The sequence below is a fragment of the Vidua macroura genome, chromosome 9 (genome assembly GCF_024509145.1).
Source record: "Vidua macroura isolate BioBank_ID:100142 chromosome 9, ASM2450914v1, whole genome shotgun sequence".
NCBI lineage: Eukaryota > Metazoa > Chordata > Aves > Passeriformes > Viduidae > Vidua > Vidua macroura.
In genome coordinates this window covers 26,920,772-26,942,244 of record NC_071579.1, presented here as the reverse complement: position 1 = coordinate 26,942,244, position 21,473 = coordinate 26,920,772, and the positions used below count along the sequence as shown (strand labels likewise).

Below are 21,473 nucleotides of genomic sequence, written 5' to 3'. Positions count from 1 at the left end.
GGTGAGGAACAAGCTTTTCACAATGCATTCAAGAGAAAAGGAAATATTTTAGCTGAATTGCTTAAGTTACATGTTTGTTTATGTTCACACCTACAGTTACAAATCAACAATTACTCTAAACAGAAAACCTCTCTGATAGAATTTCAGACTGCAAAAGCCCATCTGTTCATCTATCAGTATCACTGTCATCTGGCAGGAGAGCTGCTCTACAAAAGCAGAAAAAAGGAAGATTCCTTCCTTCCTCACAAGAAAAAATCCCAAACAAGCAAATCACACATATTGAGAGAAAGGCTGGGGGGGAGTCCATCAGTTTTTAGAAAACTCCAAAGAACAATTTGTGGTGGAAGAGTGACATATGGAGGAAGAGAAAGTGGCTGTTTTATGTTAAACACATATAAAGATGGACCAGGCAATATTGAACAGATTGTTAATTTTTAATATTTCCTAAACTGGTAGGATGATGCCAACCTCCACAGTGACAGGCTCACAGCACTATTAAAGCAGGCATGGCTTTTTGGACTGAATTTTTCTGCACAATGAAAAAACCTTCCTCATGAATCTTTGGGAATGTCTTGTTCTAGACAGTGGTTTGAGCACACATTTCCCTTAAAGAAATTCTGAATTAATATTCAATACATCAAGCAAGGCAAAGTGCAAAGAAGTCATCTGGAATCCAAGTTAATGGGGATTCTCTGAGTCTCAGAAGGCTGCAGGTACCCACAGAAAGACTAGAAAAGCCTAACAACAGAAGGAAGGAGTAACTGGAAAATCCACAGTTTTCCTTCAACATTCATCACACTGTTTGTAAGACCACAGATGCCCTTCTCTAGATTTCTCTTACTTCAACTTTCAAAATGCTCCCATTCATACCTATCTTTCTCCTCACTCCTCACTTGTTCCAGCTCTTCACAAGACTGATGCATGCTAGAACCAGAAATTCTATGAGAAATGGGAAAAAAATATAGGAAAAGGACTTGTGCAAGAAGAAGTAGCTTTGGTACAAGCATGACCATGAGGTAGAAAAGACATCATATGCAAAGACATCACAGCACTCTCACCTCCCTTTAGTACTTCCATTTCCAGCTACAGCAGCAGCAGTCGAGGCCAAATGTGCCACACCAGAGTGCCTCACACAGGTAATGCTCAGCTTTCCCACTCTGCATCTTCTGCCTCTCTTTCCCCAATTTATATACCCCCCTCCAACCATATCTCAAAAACTTTGCCAGCAGTGCTCTCCCTTCCTTTTCAAGTCCTCCAGTGTTTCACTAAGCTCAAGCCTAGGCCTAAGGAGTGTCCAGACTGGCAGGATGGAGGACACATTAAGAGAAGAAAAACAAATCAGGACAGGAGGAAGCAGTTTCACAATGACTTCTGTAGGAACAGCACAATATATACACACATATATCTGTGTATATTCACATGGACCTCCACACACAGAGAAATGAGAACTGCAAACAACAAATTTTTCACAGTGTCCTACTACTATCCAATCTTACTCTGCCACAGAATGCCTTCTAATATACCACATAAAATGAATAATATTTTTGTACCATATAGAAACTATAGAATGCAATTAGCCCAGCATGTCACTTGACCTCTAACGTTTTCTTTCTTTAAATACTTTCACCATTTCAGCATTTTGCAAAGTCAGGAATAGAGCCCAAACCTCAAAAAGTCTCCTTGCAGCTCTCTCCATTAGGACATACTATACACAGTAAGTCATTAAGTACTGAATAAAACAACACTTACCCTGAGTCTAACACACCCTCGGCGTGAGCCTCTCATCATTTTGTCTTTTGACTGAAACAGAAAAAAAAACAGATCAGTGGGTTAACAGATACAGTAAGAAGAAAGTTATTCAAACCAACAGAGAAAGAATAAAACATTTTTTCATCATGTTTTAGTGACTGATTAAACAAGATGCGATTTCTGTTACAAAATAGGTTAGTTCCCACCACCATGGTATGGAAAATGAATCCTTAAAAAAACAAGAATAAAATATCCCACTTCAAGAAGTTTCCTAAGTAATTTCAATAAATACTTATGAAATGCAGTCCATGCCTTTATAGAAAGTAAAAAGAAAGGAAGAAGAAAGGACTTGAGAAATATTAAAAATCAGCAGTATGCTGATTCACATCTTCCTCCTTTCTCTCCTATTCTCAGCAAAGTGTCCATGAAACAAAATCTAGCTGTGCAGGCAAAATTGCACAAATGAAATTATATATCTGTCGGAAACTTTCCCTGATTTATACCCCTTTCAGGCAGATACAAATTTCATGTTTAGATTTGTCAGTAAATCTACTTCCTAGCTAGTACAGACTGCTGTCATGATTACATTTTAAAAAGTTAACCTTTGTAGCAATTTAAGCTGCTAGATCTGAAAACAGGATTTTTATGCCCATAATCAGAGCTCAAACTTGCACATTAACCTACATTGCAAAATTATTCAATCCCTTCTTTATTACCTGTTTGAAGCAGTGAAAAAAAGCTTCAAACCCACCCCCTCCAACTCAAGTAGGGAATTCTAAACAGTCAACTCAGCTTGAAATAGTGATACTTGAGCTTTCAGCTCTTCCCACCACTGTCACAGGCACAGCTGACAGTAACCATGGCTATTGGGCAATAGTGGCAAGCCCAAGCAGCACACACGAAGTATTTAAGGTGAAAAAGAAAATATTTAGGTCATCCTGAATACTCAGCTTTCTGGTAAGGGCTGTTTTTTGACTACCCACACACACACTTTCTGCTTTTAAAATGATAAATTACTTGCTATTGTAGCCTTATCTGAAAGGTAGTCCTGTCTAATAAAACCCCTTCTCTCTTGCCATCCAAATATTCAAACTACATTCTTTCAGGTCAGGAAAACAACAACTGTCACTGGTGGCTCACAATCAGATACTCTTGCTGTCATCTTCTGAATTACCCACTTCTTTCAGCAGTGTATCAATAATTCCACCAAGACAATATATTGATGTTCTTATCACCAGACCTATTTTCACTGAAGCAATTAGACAATAAAATCTTGCTGACATTAATGGAAAAAAAAAAAACCCACAGGACAAGAAGTATCAGTCTTAAGAGTAACAAATTATTCTTTACCTGCCACATGTTTTGGGTATAGCTAGGAGGAAAGAGTGAAGCAGTCCTAGCAAGTCTTACTCACTAAAGATAATGTACAAGTACAGCACTTGGGGCTTCAAATAATGTTTTAGCTGACCTCTCATTCAATTCAGGCTCCAATTTATCAGAGCTGTCTTCTGAGTGCTAGAAGCCATCAGTATTAATCTACTTGTTTTCACATCAGCACATGTTAGCTGGTCAAAGTGAAATAGAAGTAAAGACCAGCAGTGCCTCCATAATGTATTCTATAGATATATAATTTCTTTTTAGACAACAAGTACATAGGGAAGACTTTTTGGAACATTGTTTTGTTTTGGTCTCTTTTTTTTAACCTCAAACCCAAGAGAGGATCTAGTTACAAAGTTTCTCCAACAATTTCCTATGAGAAATTGTGTATATTTGGGACATAGCTCACTAGAGTACACTTTTATTTTTTATATTCACTGCCTTGAGAGTTCTCCTAAAATGGGAGGACACTTCTGAGAGCTTACCACTCCCTCTGGTGGTTTCTGGAAGAAATATTGGCATAATCTAAGCAGGAAAGAAAATATCTGGACTGAGGCTGCAACAGGACAGCGGCTGCAGGGACCCGACCAGGTCTGACCCAGATCCCACGAGCCAGGCAAAGCCCTCCCAGCTCCCTGTGCTGGGCACAGGCACAGAACCAGAGCAGACAAAAAACCAAGGCAGCAGAAGAGATTGGGTTTGGAAGGGTTTAGACCCCTTAGTGACATGCAGGGAATTTGGGGGCTCATCCCAGTGCAAGGGAGAGCAGAATCCCAACAACCCCCATTTCCACTGACCACCAACTCAGCTGCAAAAGATAGAGTAAAAGCCTCCCTTTTTCTTGTCCACCACATTTTAATGGAATGGAGATTAAGTTTAAACTTTATAATGTTCTTAGTCTGCAAAAAGAATCACAGGATAAGTAACAGATTGGAGTGTGGGCCTGTATACCCGTAATTTCACCATCTTCTGAGCTTTACTTGGTTAATACCAATTATAAGAAAGCACTAAATTGAATTCATCCTACCTAAGTGCAGTAAAGAACCTATCATTCCAGGATCTGAATTCCCTGAGCTCCAGAGCAGGCAGCTGTCACACACACAGTGCTGGATTCTCTCACTGGCAGACAGCAAATCTTCCACTGCTGCTGCAGGACAGTACTTTAAAACACAATTCAGCTGGCATTTTACATTTTGCCCCCTCCCCAACTAAGATTTTATAAAAATACAATTCAAATACTTTCAGCTTCTCCTTATTATTCTTTGGTTGAAATTAGGTTATCCAATATATCCTATTAAAAATAAAGTCAACCCATAACTTTTTTGAGGAATGGTTCCATTTCACTGAACAAAAACTCATGCAGCAGAAAGACATCTCTAAATGGCTAATAAAAATACTCCTCATTTTACTTTCCTTTTATATTTAAAATTTTAATATGCAGCTATCTTTTTCAGTGCTCAGTTTTATAACCAGACAAAATTACATTTTCCATAAGCTTTCAATACACACTGTACTGATTGTGATGATAAAGGACTTGAACAGATTATAAGCAGACAGCAATATGAGATAAATTTCAGCTGAAACTCAAATAAAAATTTGTAAAAATGAATAAGGCTATAGAGTATTACTGCAGGGGGAATTTAGGTATCTCCCAAAAAGATGTGGCCTTCATTGGTTTCTCTTTTACATCCACACTGTGAGGTTGATCACATACAGAACTGACCTGACATAAGGCATTTCAGGTAACCTACAACTTCTTAAGAGAAATTAAAATAATTATTTGGCCTATTTAAAGAAAACAAAACAAAATTAGAATCCTAACCCAAGCCCCAAAGACCCCCAGCCCTCCTTCATCTTAAGAAGTACTACTATGTCGTTTGACTTTTAGCTGTTGCGTGCAAAGTTTAAGGTTTCAAATAAAACCCAGCTGCTCTTCGCCTCCAAAAGTTCTCAGGCACGAGTTCTGCTTGCACAGAAGGGCAGAACTTGAAGAGGTGCATTTCTGACTCACTCAGTGCTGTCATGGAAATCCCTAACATAAGTACACAGATGAGCAAAACCACTTGGGACATTTATTGCCTGTTAAGGATGAAGAACCTGGAACAAGCTGTATCTATAAACAGTAATCTTTGCAATTTATCTACATCTACAAGAGAAGCTTAAATTTGGATCACTTTCCATAACAGTCATTTTTTCTCATCAAATCCTAAGGCAACGCTCATTTTTTAAGCAGAAACAGACCTCAACAATTTAAAGACTTTACAGGCTTTTCCAAGCCCCACCATTCCCCCAGGCCCCTTGTAAGGCACATGCCAGTCTCAGAGGAGAAGCTCCCTAAGCTCAGGGACAGCATCTCACAGCCCTGTTGTTTGTGCAGCTGAAGCTGGGACTTTTGTGGGTGCAGTCATAAAACAGGAGATAAAACACTGCAGCAATAGCTGAGGTGCCACTGGGGCTCATCTAACCCCAATGGATACCACATATGAAATAGGTAAGGCAACATTTCATAGGTCCTGGCACAGAAAAGCATTACACTGCTTCAGAGAATCCTATGAGAAATTAATACATGTGAGGTCTTAACTGGATCAAGGTATAAAAGGTACAGCACAGTCCTGGAATCCTCCATTCAGCCTCTTCCCCAAAAAATGCACAGCGATGGACTAAACTGCCTGTAGCTGCAAACTAACTACTAAAGAGGAGTCAACTACTTCAATTATAATCCTTTAACAATTTATTCGGTGCATGGAAACCTGTGATACAAAGTTTAAACTTTGTACAAAATTCAATTTAGTGTTGTATAATAACCAACAATATTTTTTATCCCGTGACCATAAATCCAGAATTATTTTTATTATTACAAGTTCACTTACAGTTTTGTCTGTTTTTAATAGACTCACTGAGTTGTTTACAGGGCATGTTTCAGGGCAGTTGTTTTCATGACAGATCAAGTTATTATAAGAAAAAAGTGTAATTTCATAAGAGAATGGAAAACAGAGACCTCAGAGGGAACGTCTGTGCAAAAGCAGATGTGTTTTTTTCTTGTTTTCTTGCACACAGCTGCTGATTGAGAAACTGTATTTGAAAGAAGTATTTAACTGAGAGTCTCTGCCATGGGGCTGCTGAGCCATGACTGCAGCTTTGGAGGCATCGTTTGAAATCAAGTCAACAAGGTTTGCCTTCAGTTCACCACCAAAGATTCATAAAACTGCTCCAAAATTTGAGTGCCCCCCCTCAATAGCTGGGTTGTACAACCCACAAGCAGTTCTTCAATACAACCAGTATTAAAGTTGCTAGCTAGTTGTAGTCTTGAAAAGCATGAGGGGAAAGATACTTTCACACTGCCACAATTACTTTTCCCAACAATTGATTTCACACAGCTCTTGCTCCTGAAAGCAGTCGACCAGCAAATGTTTTAAAAGTAGTTTGATGGAATGATGAACAAAAGAACAGCACTTAAATCCATTCTTCAGGCACTCATTGGTGCAAAAACCATTAAGATGATGGGAGGCTCCCCAGTTTGGTTTCAGGAACACACAATATGGAGCTGTCATACACAGTGATTCTTTTCTGGCAGCCCTCATTCACTGTGCAAGGCAGTTCTTTAAGCCTGCGACATTTTGAATAGTTCTCCTTTCAATACCACCAAATGTCAAATATCCATGAAGTTTTAAAATACTTTAAGGAACTGACCTTCCTCTGGTACTGTTTTTAGCACTGTTTGCACAGCTATGCCAGTTCTGCTTTCAGTTTATTATACAATTTAAATATTTATTTAAAGAGTACACTTATAGCTAGAATTTAAATCAGATTTTCAAACTTTTCTACAGGATTCCCAAGGGTTATCAAGGCTATAGCTGATGTGTATTTAAGACAGTACTTCTGCCAGAAAACACAAACAAAAAGCAAACTGAATTCAACTCCCCCTTCCTCCTTGACCATTTCTTTGTCTTCATGTTCTCTTCCCAGCATAACGTCAACACACACTTTTCTACACTGACATGCATAAAACAAACAACAGAACAAATTCAGCTGAAAAAATAAACCAGCACAAAGCTATTTTTTCATCTGGAATCCAGCTCATGGAACAACTTTACAGCTCCTGCACCAACAGAAGGCAAGAATGGGCCAGTTCAAGACTTGTCTGCTAAATATTTCAGTGAAGCCAACAACGCACTGAAAACCTACAATGCCTCAGTAACTTACATATATAAGTTATTCCCTTAAGAGAAAACACTGAAACATGAGTAGAGTCACAAATCCAAGAATACTAAGGGGAAAAAAGAAATAATTTGTCAAGCCATTGGTCAAACTGATCCAAAATGGCAAATATGGCACACTGTCATTTAATTCATATTTTGCTTTAAAAAAAAAAAAAAAAGTGGCCATTTACTGATATCAGACAATCATTTATTTAAGCAAAACAAGTGAAAAGAATATTTGGATGACAAGTCCAGATCATACTCTGTAAATTATAGAATTCATAAATAACTTTACACAAAAGTAACTAGAAGCAAATTTGAGGATGAACATTTCAATTCTGAACGAGGAAAAAAGCTTCTGGACTACAGAAGTGAAAAAAAAAAGCCAACAATTTGGCAATTTGGATAAAAGGCCTCTGTAAAACACCTTGTAAATGCATGTGAGAAGATTCACGTTCACACATGCAAGTAGCGCTACTATTGTTCACTGCAATACAAGTACAGAGAATGGAACACACAAATGAAAACAGAAATAAATGTGACCATTACATTTTTTTCTTTTTTTTTTTCTGACTCTGACTTGATGTAAAAATCTTTTGACTTGCTCCTTTAAAGTTCTAAACATTTCAGAAAAGGAATTTCATTGAATTCATATGCTTCTGATGTGTGTATCCAAAACATACTTAGGTTAACAGCTATTCATTCCACCAAAAGACAAAGCATAACCTTTTTGCTCCCCCAGAGTGCAGTGCTACTGCACACTAATGCTGTTTGAATGTTTATTTCACATTAAGGGTGCTTTTCTGCAGTCTATTTTAAGTAACTACCAAGGAGGGTTAAGTACAGGAGTGCAAGGACATGTCTATGAAGAAGTTTGTGGCTCAGGCTCTAATGGAAAGTTCAGCTGTATCAGGAGTTATTTGCCTGCAGTTTTCCACAGCTCCCTAGCCAAAGGTTAACAGGCTGTGGGACCTGCTGGACAAAGTGTCTCCTGTCTGCAGAACTTACTGGATTGCAACGGGCTGAGGAGCCTGGAGAGACGATGAGCAGGCACAGGCTGATCAGGTACCTGCAATCCCTCCTACCAACAAAACTGCTTCCAGATTGTGCGTCCAGCCAGCCACTGGAACCAGCCCAGCCCAGCCCAGCCCAGCCCTGCATTACTCTCCTGGGAGGGGCCAGATCCAGGCTCAAACAGCAGCCCAGCCACACTCACCCAGGCAGAGTGAGGCAACTCCATTGCTCCAGACTGAAACTGGCCCAGAGGGAGCCCTGTGCACCTGATCACACAGTTCATCCCAAACACGAGGCTGCCTGTGCAGAGCCATTGCCCCATTTCAATAAAATCCCAAACCTGCCAACATTTCAAATTAATGCTATTTACGAGCCTCATAACCATCAGTCAGGAGTTACTACTCCAGCACTAAAGCTGAAGCAAACAGTGCCCTACCACCTTCTTAGGGGTAGGATTGGTTCTTGAGAGGTGTGTGATCAGCTGGGACTAGGTCTGAGTTATCCTTCAAACGCTGCTCCTGCTGACCCTGCTGCCCTGGGAGCAGCCATGCCAGCACACAGGGACAGGAGGGCGTGCCCAAGGACCAGCTCTTTTGGCAGGCAGGTTTCAGCACGACACAGCCTTAGGTAAGAGAATGAATTCAGATGTCTGGAGAATGGCCTAGCGAGCACTTCAGAGACATACGTGCAGAAAGAGCTCATGGATGGGAAAAGCATTCTGAAGGAAATGTTTACTGCAGCCACTTCTTAGTGGTAAAGGTACATAAAGCAGAGAACATGATTTTATTCCTTGAACACAACTTGAACTTTTTAGGAAAGGTAGTTAAAAAAAAAGGGTTTTTAAATTTTTGAACTAAAAGTTGTTATACTAACAGAGAACATAATAAATTATACAAAATGAAAGTGTAATGTATGTGTAGAGGTACCCAGTCATAGGAAAAAATTAAACAATATAATTCTATTAAACAGATTAAGACCATAGGATGAAAGTCAGTGCAATATCCAGAATTATAATTATACACACTAGTCATCAGCAAATGTTTCTATTTGTGTAGCTGACCATTAAATGACTTTGCACCTTGGACTGCTACTTAGACCACACTGACTAATTCATCTCTGTCAAGTAGCTGACATTTGAAGAGCCATTAAACAGCAACTGTAAAAGCACTTCTATTTCTCCATCAATATCCCAGGTGAGATATTTTGAACCCACATGAACAAAATTGAGAGCCTGTGACAGTTCTGTGGGAAGAGCCTTACCCCTTACTCTCCCAGTATGATGGAAATCCAGATTTAGGGAAAAAAAGTTTTATATGCAATGCTTCTGTATGAACAAAGCTTCATAGACAATGTGATATATCAAGTTATTTGCTGTACTTCTATTACAGCTTTCTACAGGTTTAAGTTGTATGTGTTTTATTCAGCCTGATACACAAATTGCTCCATGAGAAGAAAACTTTGGTGCATGGACACAGTTCACCCAGCGAGCTTTCAGATTTCAGGGTGCATCCTCGAAAAAAATTCCTACCATTAAAATACTTGTAAGTTATGTAAAAATATGAATAAGATAGGTGAACAAGCCAGTAAGGCAGGATCTGTCAGGGGTTATTATGAAAAAAAAAAAAAAAAAGTTAAGAAAACTGTCTCTTAATACACCGCAGTAAAAAAGTTCGTGCTGGCAAGTGGGAAGTCCTGAACGGAAACGGCAAAGTCGATTTGGCTCCGGGAAGCACCTGCCGGGCGGCAGCGAGCCCGCCAAGCGCGGCGGTAACGCACCGCGAGCCGCGGGAACCAAGCGCGGGGCGCGGCGGGGCGCGCACGGCCCGGGAAGGCGGCACCGCCCCGCGCCCGCCGGCTGGGCTGAGCCCCCAGATCGGGGCCAGAGCGAGTTCCCGCTGGACGGGGCGGGGAGCGCCGGGACAGCGGGACCCGGCAGCGCGCGGCCAGCACCGAGCAAGGCTCCGGGGCAGGAGGGTGCGCGGCCCCGGAGCTGCCGGGAGAGCCCGGGCGGGTCCCGCGGCCGCGCCCGCCGGCGGCGCCGCCGCCCGCCGCCAACAACAACAGCGCCGCTCGCCCCCGCCGCTCCATCTCCCCGCAGCGCCGCCCCATTGGCTGCTCCCGCCGCCTCCTCCTCTTCCATTGGTCGCTGCCGCCGCCTCCTCTTTCCCCATTGGCCGCCCGTGCGCCCGCACGCCCCGAGTCCCCTCCCCGCCCCCACCCTGCGCCTGAGCCGGTCCCCGGCGCCTCCTCGCCCGCCCGGCCCGCCCGCCGCCCCTCACCGTGTAGTACGAGAGCAGCCCCGCGTTGTAGTCCAGCACGAACCACCGGTACTGCCAGCCCTTCATTACATTGGTCCATTTGCTCAGCGGGCCCTCCATGATAGACGCCATCTTAGCACCGGACCGGCACCGCCGCGCACGCCGCGCGTTCGGTGAGGGGAGCGGGGGAGAGACTCGGCGGCCGCCGGGCGGGGAGGGGCGGGGCACGCAGCGACGGGGCGGGGCCACGGGGCTACTCTGCCCCGGGGGGCGGCGTTTGCGCGCGCAGCGGGGAGGGGCCGTGAGGGGAGCGGAGCCCGGCGGGGGCGGCCCCGGTGTCCGGAGAGATAGAGTTTGGGGATTGAGGTCGCTGCCTGAGGGATTCCATCCCCGCGGCTTCTCCTCACGGCCCCGGGGGAGGCAGAGGGCGAGGCGCCAGGGAGGGCTGTGAGGCGGTGCGGTGAAGGCACGGCGCGCTGGCGCTGCGGGGTGTGAGGGCGGGAGGGCGTCATCCTGTCCCCTAAAGCACTTTGGAACCTTTGAGTTCCTCTCTAAAACACCTGGCACCGCTTGGAAGCCTTGAGCATCTCTCGCTGGTGTGCTTGTCCCTCTGCCTCTCGGCTTTTTTGCATGTCCAAAGTGCCTTAAGTCTAAACCAAAGCAGGCTCAACAATTGAGTCCGAGGGGGCTTCTCTTAAGAGTGCTCCACGTCCACAGTGGAGCATGAGTCGAGATGACCTTTAAAAGTTAAGGCTTCAATGTGACACAGCTTTCCTGTGGACTCATCCAAGAATGTGGAATGAATTCCCCAGGAGCTACGGACAATTGCAAATCTGTTGTTCAGCACAAAGCATGGTTTTGGCACTGATCTCCTCTGACATAAGTACAGAACTTGAGCTGTACTTTAACATGAAAACTTCAAAGGACCCATAGGGATACTCATGTTCCTTCCTAGGGATCAACAATAAAGCAGCAGAAGTAGTGGTTTTACCATGAGGTTTGTGTTTATCATGCAGTCTAGCATGTTCATTAGTAACATTTTTTCCTTTCCCCCTTATAGCCCTTTTTTATTCTTTTACTATTTAAATGCCTCTGTAGTTGGGCTGAAGTAGGTTTAGTGTCTCACAACACTGCAACTTTATACTAAGTTAACCAAAATTTAATAGAAAATCACCCCTTTAGTTAAAAAGAATCACTGTGTTTGGTTTCAGGAAATAAGAAATATTCCAGATTTCTAATTGTCTCCCCATATCACATGTCACATCGTACACTAGTTTGTCACCAATGGGAATTTGGAGCATTGATACTCCTTGGAGTCACCTGGTGGTGTGTTTACCCGTGGGGTTACCAGTTTAGGGTACCTAATGCACAATCTGATTTTGAAATCCACCTTGTTAATTTAGATAACGTTTTTTTCCAAACTGCATATGACCTTAGTAGTCTGTTTTTGTTCTTTATTTTCACTGACTAAACAAAGCAGAGCTGCCTAGAGATTATACCCAGGCAAGCAAAACAAAAAACATCAGATGGTGCCAGAACATTACTAGTGCTGCCAGTTAAAGCTGTAGCTGGACTGGAGCTTTATTATCTCAGATCACTCCTTTGGCTCTATTATGCAACAGAAGTTGAAACAATGCAAAGAACTCATGGAAAAAAAAAAAAAAAAACCTCTTGGCTTAACCCTGAAAAAACTGTGTGTGGGCAGAGCATCCACAATAGGAAATTCTCCACAGAAGAGCATTTTATTTACCTTGGTTTGCCAGAGGCTGAATTTCCTGAACTTCAGTTTACACTGAATATCTTAATAGTTCTTTGTTTTCTTTGACTCTTTTTTTTTGGGAAGAAATGTGACAAAGACTTGTATCCACTAGAAAAAACATGTATTTTAGATATCTCATTTTAGCTAAAAGTTTAGAGTAGGAAAAATTGTGTTAACAGGTATAAAAGGGGGAATTCAGCTCAAGGTTTCTTTTAGAAATGTAGTGTGGATAGTCTCTTAAAGTAATTTGGCCGAGATCAGGGAGTCATTGTTTTTCAGAAAGCCCCACACAAATTGAAATAAATACATTTGAAATAACAGTCTTTGAGCATCCAGGGTATATCATACAGGTTTATGCACTTTCCTGCCAGGATGCTCCGTCTTCTGTGCCTGTCAGATAACTCTCCTATATTGAACATGGATGATGAGGACACTACTGAAGGATTTAGGATGAGCTACTTAGATCCTTCTGATAAAGATTCTTGGGGCCTATTCAAATTCTTTTGAAAGATCAATAAAACATTTTAGTTCATTTAAACAAATCAATAAACTGAAATCAGCAATGTGCCAGAATCTCTTTTTATACCCTTTTTATTTAAAATCATTAGCATCAATGATTTTGAATTAAAATTGGCTTAAAATAGAAGTTAGTGAGTAATTTCTTAATAGAAGAATTTGGTTTGCTTTAACATGTTCTGTCTGAATTCCATCTGGATCAGTTACAAAGAGCTGTTATTTCTGTAATTACAGACAGTTTATTGTGATGTTCTCCATATTTTACACAATTTAACTCAGACTGGAGTGTCACCTCCTGTACCATTTAGTACTGACTGTCACCTGAGAGAATAACATGCTACACAAGTAACAGAACTGGGCTGAAGGCAGCAGCTGTTACCTTGTGCTGCCTTTGTTTCATGCACTGCTCCATCAGCTGAAAATCTTGTCCAGCACCATTCTCTTGCCTCACAGAGGTCTCATTTCTGTTATCCTGCCACAGTGTCCCAGCCACACACACATTTCCTGACCATGAAGTGGCCTCCAGGGTACTCAGACTGTCCCAGCAGGAATGTAGGGGGAAACCTCAGATATGCCCTGTGTCCTTCCTGTGTTTTCCAGGACATCCCAATTTGCACCCTGCTTTAAAAAATTTCTTCTATGTTATTTTTCTTTGTCCAAGCTTGTCCAGTAAATTACATTTTTGCCCATTACAGTTTAAATCTTCGTGGTTTCCAGCCAAAAGGAAGACACTGCTGGTCAGAGAAACTACCAGTGAAGGACCAGGGTAGAAAATGGAAGCAAGAGAACACTGGAAGTCTGATTCTTTATGAAGAAAATACTTTTCTGTTGTAATTTTGCTGAAGTTATGGCTGAACTCAGAAGAACCTCAGTGAAGAAGTTGTGGCTTGTGGGTTTCCTTCAGGGTGTCTGGGAGTGTGACTGAGAGCAGTGAAAGTGGCTTTTGGTTCTCCCAACAGCTGCAATTGCTTGGGATTCTGAGGAACATAAGGAAGGCATTTGAGAAGAGAACAAATAACATTTTGTTTCATTTTCTTGTCCAACTTCAGAAATGTTCTGGTAGTTTAATTTTGTATTGCTTGTCCTGTAAGTTCACTGTGTCAACTACTGATAATGTAATCATCATAATTAATAATTTATGTTTTAGCCTGATAGTGGATGATTCTTTTTTTTTTTTGCTTGTTGATAGCAAATAATGTCTTTTATTTGTACCTTCAGGGAAACATTCCCTCCATTTTATTTTTTACGGGTAACAAATGCAGTAATAAACTACAATCAAGTAGAAGATGGAGCATTCTGTATCATCCTCAGTCTTCAGCTACTGCCCTTTGCAGGTATTTTCTAGTCCCTCTGTGCACATCCCAACTGCACTAAGAACAGGAGCACTGTCAGAGCCTAAACATTTTTTATCTTATTTCTTCAGAATTATATTTGGTTTAGGGGATTACAGAGAGGAAGATAGATGGGAGAGAATCACCTTCACCCTACAAGCAGTCATTCTTCAAAGAGGATAATTAGATCAAGTATGACAGTAAGTGCCATTGTAAGTAGATTTTCTGAATAGATTTATTATACTGTCACTGGGTTTAATACAAATATTTATGAAAAAATCAACAAGACAGTGGAAGGAGAACAGTAGCTGGTTTCTGAGGCAAACAAATAATCCTCTTGGGCCTTTTGTGCCAATTCCTCTATCATTCTATGAAATAAAAGCCAATAGCAATACATTTTCCCAATTCTGTCCATTTTAGTCTGGTTTTTCTCTGATTTTAATGAATTGTCATAAATTCATTACATTGGTCAGGGATGGGGAACCTCGTTGAGGGTTAAGCAGACCCTTCTGAGTCTTCTAAATGACTCCATATTAGCATATTCTAGAAAAAAATCAAATTACAGCAGGTTGTATGGGAATCAAGTCATCACGTCTCAGAATCCCTGTTCTGTTTTTGCTTATTGCTTATGGCTGTGTTTGGTGGAAGTTCACAAGGGAAGGGGCTTTTCTTTTTTCTTTTTTTTCTGAACTGCCTTCCTGCAGTTCAGAATCTCATCCTTCCATGGTTGTGTTTAGAGCTGCACTGGAGAGCACTGGAATATTGGAGCCAGTTCCTCAAAACCCATGGAATATGTTCAGCCAAACTGCGATACCATTTTAGACAGGGCTGAAGACTTTCTCTTGCATCTAAGATAGAGATGATGCCGAAACTCAGATTTATTCTGTGTGTAGTTATTTAATCCTCCCTGGTAGTGCTGTCTGTCAGAGGGATGATGCAGCAAAGACGCAGCTGACTCACCTCGCTGGCACGGACACTTGGCAGGATGGGAGGAGTTTGTCAGATGATGTCAGATGTTGTTGCAGTGTGTTAAAAACAGGGAGTGGAGGTGCTTAATTAAGCTACTCCAGTGACTCACCTAATGGCCAAATCCTGTTACAAGGTCTACAGAGAAACACATTTTAAGGACATTATAAATTGAAGGAGCTTTGAAACAGTAACAAAAAATTTTGGTGTGGTCTCTTAAGAGTAAATTCAAGTTTTGCATGACACTTTGACATAACGTTATCTGGGAGTTGCAGGAGTGTAGATTGACACTTTAGTACTCAACATCTCTTCAAGAAGTACATTTCTGGGCTTGTTGAGAAGTACATTTCTTGGCTGTTAAGAAATGTGACTATCTTCTGCACTCACTTTAGTTGGAGGACAAAGAATTCCTCCCACATATCCTGATCACACTTGAGATCTTCAGTGTTCTGAGAGGAAGGAATTAATGGCAGTAAAAATTTAATGGGGAAAGCACCTTCTAACAAATTCTGTAACTTAAACATAGTATAAATCTAATACAAAATACTTTTTTAAAATTACCTAGCCTTTATACTGAAGAAACAGTTATACAGGCTATTTTCCATCTCTACATTGGTTGAGCTCTGGTAATCTGAAAATCAATCTAGCAAGTAGAAAAATGCTCAAATGAATTTTGGCGAATAATTCATTGTCATCTTTGTATTATTTTATTATAAAAGTTAAAATATCATCATTTACTCTTGAGATCAACAGGCCATGGACACTTCTAAAATTCAGGGTGAATAGGGTGCTGAGCCATATTGACTAGTCTGTACTTTCACCAAGAAAGAATGGACTCTATTATCCTTGAGGATAATATGGTAATTCCAACCTGGTATTGTGTGAGTCTATGATTCTTTGCTGAGTACAGGAATTTAGAATTCACAGCGTGCTGAATCCCATTTCATACTCCTAATGCATTGCTTAGATGGGTAATGTCTCATCATTTGATTTAAACATCTTATCCTCTGGGCAGAATGCATTTAAAATTTAATGCAGAAGTCCCTGCTATTTTCTCAACCGCAAATAAGTGATTCCTACTTTAGCCTCCACAGAGACTTTGAAAAGATACAGAGGAATGCTGCTCAACTGGAATGTTTCCTTCATTGCAGCTGTGGTATGCAGCCCACTGCTACAAAAAGGCAAATAAGTATAATCTCTTTTCCCAAAGCTTTCTCACCATCACCTATTTTCATGGTGTTTGCCCTATTAATGTGTTCAAGTAAAGTTACTTGCTCTTTATAGTCAGTTTAGCAAGAATACAATACATCCATCATCATCATCTTCTCACAAAATACAGTAGAATTTGATGTGTAGCAAATTTAGCAATGGAAAAGGTAAGAATTCAATTAGTATTTTAGAGTATTGTCACTATTTGTAAGGATTATATGCTGTGTTTATTTTCAGTTAAGGACTGTTTGTTTTTCTTTATACACTTGTATTTATTTGTTCTTAATAGATACAGCACTATCAAAGGTAGTATTTAATACTGGTGTTCATACAGACAAGTAGGTTGCAAAATATATGTGTGGAGGTTTTTTGTTTGTTTGTTTGTTTTGTTTTGTTTTGTTTTGTTTCCCCCCCAGGTAAATAACAGACATCTGACTATCTGACTGTGGTAATTTTTAGGGTATTAAATAGGTGATGAAAAGAAGGATAAAAGTAAAATCAAGGAGACCTAGAGCTGAGCAATCCATCATAATGCACAAGTACAATGTGTGCCTTTATTGCTCATTTAATTTCCATAACTAGAGGTATTAAAGGGTATCTGTTAAAACTAAGTTTCCATTGTGTTAATGTAGAATGAGTTTCTGTCTCCTCTACATTTTATTCTGGAATTTAAGGTAAAATAATTTTTTCTTGAGGTCTAGCATCACTCCCAGGGATTTGTGTGTAGGAGGAGTCCATGAACAGTATAAGCCCTCATTTAATACTGCCCTGATTTTGGGATGCCAAAAAGATTTTTCTTTAGGGTTACTGTTTCTTGTGTAAGAATGAGAGACAAAACTAGCAAAGTTTATCCTACCAAAAACTGGAGAAGATTTTTTCTTCTTATCTGAGAATGAAAAAGTCCTTTTTTATGCCTAATTAAAGGATTTGCTTTCTCCTTGTTCTGATAAAAGCAAAAATACAGAATTTTTTTTCATCCTATTCAATTCCCTCTCTCTCTCTCTTCTATGAGAAATGAAAAAAAGAAAGGGAAAACTAATTCAGTAGAAGAAAAATAAGTAGTCAGCAGAATACACTCAGATTGCTCCCCAAAAATCATGATGTGCACTTGGACCAGAATTTAGAAAGCAGATGGGTGCTTTGCTACTGTGTCAGCTCACAGGAGCTGTCAGGAGAATATTCAATTTATGTGTGAACTCTCAGACTCATGCAGAATTCAGCTACATCAGATCTCCAGATGAAGAGAGGCTTCAGTTCAGAGCAGCAGCTCCAGCAGCTTGGTATGAGCAGGAATAAAACCCAGGTTCAAGGATCAGGGAACGCCTTTGCACACGCTGGTGAGGTTCCAGTCTTGGTAGGGTGAAGACAAAAGCCTTGGATGTATTATTGGATACATTAAGCTGCTGTCCAAAGTAAAACAACCACTCACAAGAATTAGCTCCAGCTCAGGTGACTTCTGAATCATTGGAAGTTTGGTAAGTCAACCAGAGCAGTCTCACTACATTTTCCACTCCTACCATTTTCCGTAGCTATTGGGTATTGACACTGCTGGAGACAGAACATTGGGCTGGACAGGACACCTTTCTTCTGAGCCATTACTGCTATTTTTTATTATTAATATTATATTATTATTAATATTAATTTATTTTTCTTATTTTCATTTAGGGACTTATTTTCACCAAGGGACTCTTTAACTATTATTTCAAGGAGAGTTTTGGGTTGTCAGGGCTTTTTTTTTTTCCGGTAAAAGAGTGTTATTTCTGTGGGATCTTTAATAATACTGTAGCCTAATTATTACATTTTAGTAGTCAGACCTTACTTTGCTGCTTCTCCAACATGAACAGTTTTGCTGATTTTTGCTGAAGCTGAAGTTGCTCAGAACTGTTGAAATACACCCAGATGTAATGGTCTGAAACAAAGGAAATCCTACTCAGCTTGTAGGCAGCAGCACACACAGGGCAGCTCTGTTACTCACTTTGTAAGCCAAGAAAATCCAAGCCTTGTTGCATCTGTTTGCTTCCAAGTTTCAAAAGTTCAGTCTGTGAACTTCCCAGTGCCCCAATAAACTATTGCAGCAGTAACTGCAATGTAACTTCTAAGAAAATCCTACAATAACATTAATATTAAAATCCCTAAGTGTTACTGGAGTTAACCAAATTCTCTGGACAACTGACAAAATTAAGAGTTACATAATTTACTTTCCATTGCCCAAGAGAATTTGTTTTTGAAAATAAGCTTGTAAGGAATGTACTTACAAGGAAGTCTAACAATAAAAACAGTCTGTAGTGTCCAGTGGAACTCTAATTTGCATAGCATAAGCTGAAGTTGGTAATGTTTAGGACAGCATAGTTTCTTCCAGTGGTGTGTTTACTTGAGGTATGCACAATAAATAGCTTGTTCTAATTTACTGGTCAAATGTGCAATATAGTTTGGAGATTAGCAGCCTTGAGCCTTTGGAAATAAGTTACCAACAGAGAAAAGCATAGGTTTAGTCAGGTGTTTCCACTCCAGGCCAAACAACCTAAACATTGCTCACACTTTTATGTTCCTTTGGTGTTGAGGTAGTTACATGCACATGATCAAGAGCAAAATTTATTGCACTGACTTAGAGATGTCACTACCCAGTTAAGCTCTGCTATTCATAATGCATAAGCAAAAGAGGAGGATCTGAGTGTATCATTAGCATTACACTCTGGTTCATGTTTCTAGTCTGACAAATAGAGGACAGATACAGCTCTTCTCAATACAGCAAAACCAGTAGCAAATGAGCTGTTGTCTTATCTGTCTTTCAGATTTCGGCTTACATATCTGTCAATTTTAGACAAAACAAAATCCTACACAGATCCAGCTGTCACTTACATGCTAATAACATTAACCCATCTGTCTGTAAAATATTACATCTATTTGGCTTCATGCTTTTGAATGAGAATTTAATCTGCTAAATATCAGCAGTGATATCTTACATTTAATTGCTACAGTCCCTGCATTACATTTACACACTGCACAGAATTTCTAAAACACAGAGACAGCAATTTTCTTTTTCTTGTGGGTAGTGGACCAATCTTACACCCTTTGTCTTGACTGTGGAGTTAACTTACAATTTCTTTGTGTGTTTTAGCTTGAATCTTCTACACCCACAAATCCTTAACTGTAGCACTGTAGTACTTTAAACATTTCAGGGGATAATCAGTGCGGTGTCAGCTGGTGCAGTGTGAAGCATAGGTAATGTTCTGCAGTGTGACTGATCTCAGTGGTGCTTGGCTGACTGAAGTGATGGCTGTCATTTCTGTTCCCAGCAGCAACATAGGCATATTCTGTACTGTGAGTGCTCAGACTGTGTAATTACTTTTTGGAAATGTTCTTTTTTTTTTTCATGCACACCAGAACTCTGCAGCAATCTGCCATTGTCTGGGTTTTTTTGAATGTATTTAATAGTCCTGTGTCAGGATCCCTGATGTTAAGAAATTCAGACACCTAGATACAGAATCTGGGGAGATGGACAGATTAATAGATTTATATATGTATATAGATGTGTGTGTGTGTGCACCCTCAGGAAAAATTCCAGGTGTCAAAAAAAGGCTTTTATGGGAAAATCAAGACATATTGAAATGTCAATATAGCTTCAAATCAGGGTTACTTTACAGTAAGGCATTGTCTAAGGCATAATAATGCCTGCAGGAAAAATGCCTCCACTTAGGCAAGCTATGGGCAGGGAGTCCTGTGGAAAAGCTAGGAACTATCACAAGCTGGGGAGAGCTCTCTAGTACCATGTATCAGAGTGTTTAAATGTGAAATCAATACACTTCATAATCCATGCAATTTAAATTATTTATTTGTGCTTAAGCGCTGCTAACCAGAACATGAGTTAAAAAGGAATTTTGATTTCTGAACAGTTCATATTTTCAACCTTTTCTTTGCAACCTTGAAGGCCAGAAAGTTCCTGTATTTTGCTCTTTCATTGTCGACTTTGTTTTTTAACTTATGCTCAAATAACCCTGCGATCTCTTCACTCCAGAGTATGGAGCTTTATTTAAAAAAAAAACCTAAACAAGAGATTGGAAAATGCTGGCAGCTGGTAAAACTGAATTTGTTTTCTAGAGCATGCCATATTTGAAAATAATAAGTAGACAAACAGAAAATGAGAAAAAATCATCTTCCAAGCAGATAGGCCCTGTTTATCTAAAGTGGGACAAGGAAAACTTTTATCCCACATAACTTTTACTTTTGGATGGCATTTGAATTGGCCTTGAATGTTTGGCAGCTCGTCTGTTGAGCCATCTGTTTCAGATTATGCATGCTCGGAGGGCACATTGCACCCAGGCTTATGGTTCCCCTGAACACAAGAAATTTGAATTGGCTTTGCAGTTTAGTGATCAGTGAGCATGGATATGCATGTACATGTGCATGACACACCTAAATAAACTCTGTTTATCTGGGGCAAATTGAAGCATTCACACAGCTGGAGAAACCTGAGGGGGCTTAGAAGGGGAAAGCCTTAGGTCTTGTTCACTGTCCTGGACCCCCAGTCAGTGCTCAGGCAAGGCAAAACAAGAGAAAAGCACCCGAGGTCCAGGAAATTTCTCTTCTAGACTGAGAAGTTCTGAATGAACTAAGAGCTAATATTTTAGCCAGTTTTACAGCCCCTTTAAACAGTGGCTTAAAGGGATTGTAGGGTAGAGAAAATGCAATTTGGCTCCCTCTGTTAATGAATCATCTCCAGTCCCATCTCAGTGCCAGAGATGAACTGGGCTGGGTAGTGAATCAGAAAGCTGTAACCAACTCTGAGAGTCTTTGTAATGCCTAAGTACATCATGGCCAGGAAAGAGGATTTGATCCATAAACTTTAATGGTGCATTATCTGAGTCTTATATTATTTATGGCACACTAGTAGCACTTATCTTTTTCATGGTATCTGCTTTGAACATACTTTTTTTTTTTTTTTTTCTGAGAATATACTGCTTGTTCCACTCCTCCCTTTTCCTTCCTTTCTCCTGAATGCTGACTCAATTCCTTTTACTCTTTCAGTCAGCTTGCAATTTTAGACATTTCCTTGTCCAGTTTTCAGGGGCACGCTTTACTTCCCTCTCATAAGCAC

The 21,473-nt window shown here is 40.4% G+C and overlaps 1 protein-coding gene across 3 annotated transcripts in view; it reads right to left on the bottom strand.

Moving 5' to 3' along the window:
* Positions 1-10,808, bottom strand: part of OSBPL9 (oxysterol binding protein like 9) — a 58,070-nt gene extending 47,262 nt beyond the window's left edge. For 2 of the 3 annotated variants that reach the window (XM_053985201.1, XM_053985202.1), the window contains exons 1-2: positions 10,619-10,806; positions 1,750-1,800 (exon numbers count right to left, since the gene is read on the bottom strand). In XM_053985201.1, the coding sequence (XP_053841176.1) occupies positions 1,750-1,800; positions 10,619-10,729 (162 nt within the window). In that variant the 5' untranslated portion in view covers positions 10,730-10,806. Of the gene's footprint in view, positions 1-1,749; positions 1,801-10,618 lie in introns of all 3 variants that reach the window. The other variant, XR_008438374.1, reaches the window with a different exon arrangement.
* Positions 10,809-21,473: the final 10,665 nt, after the last annotated feature.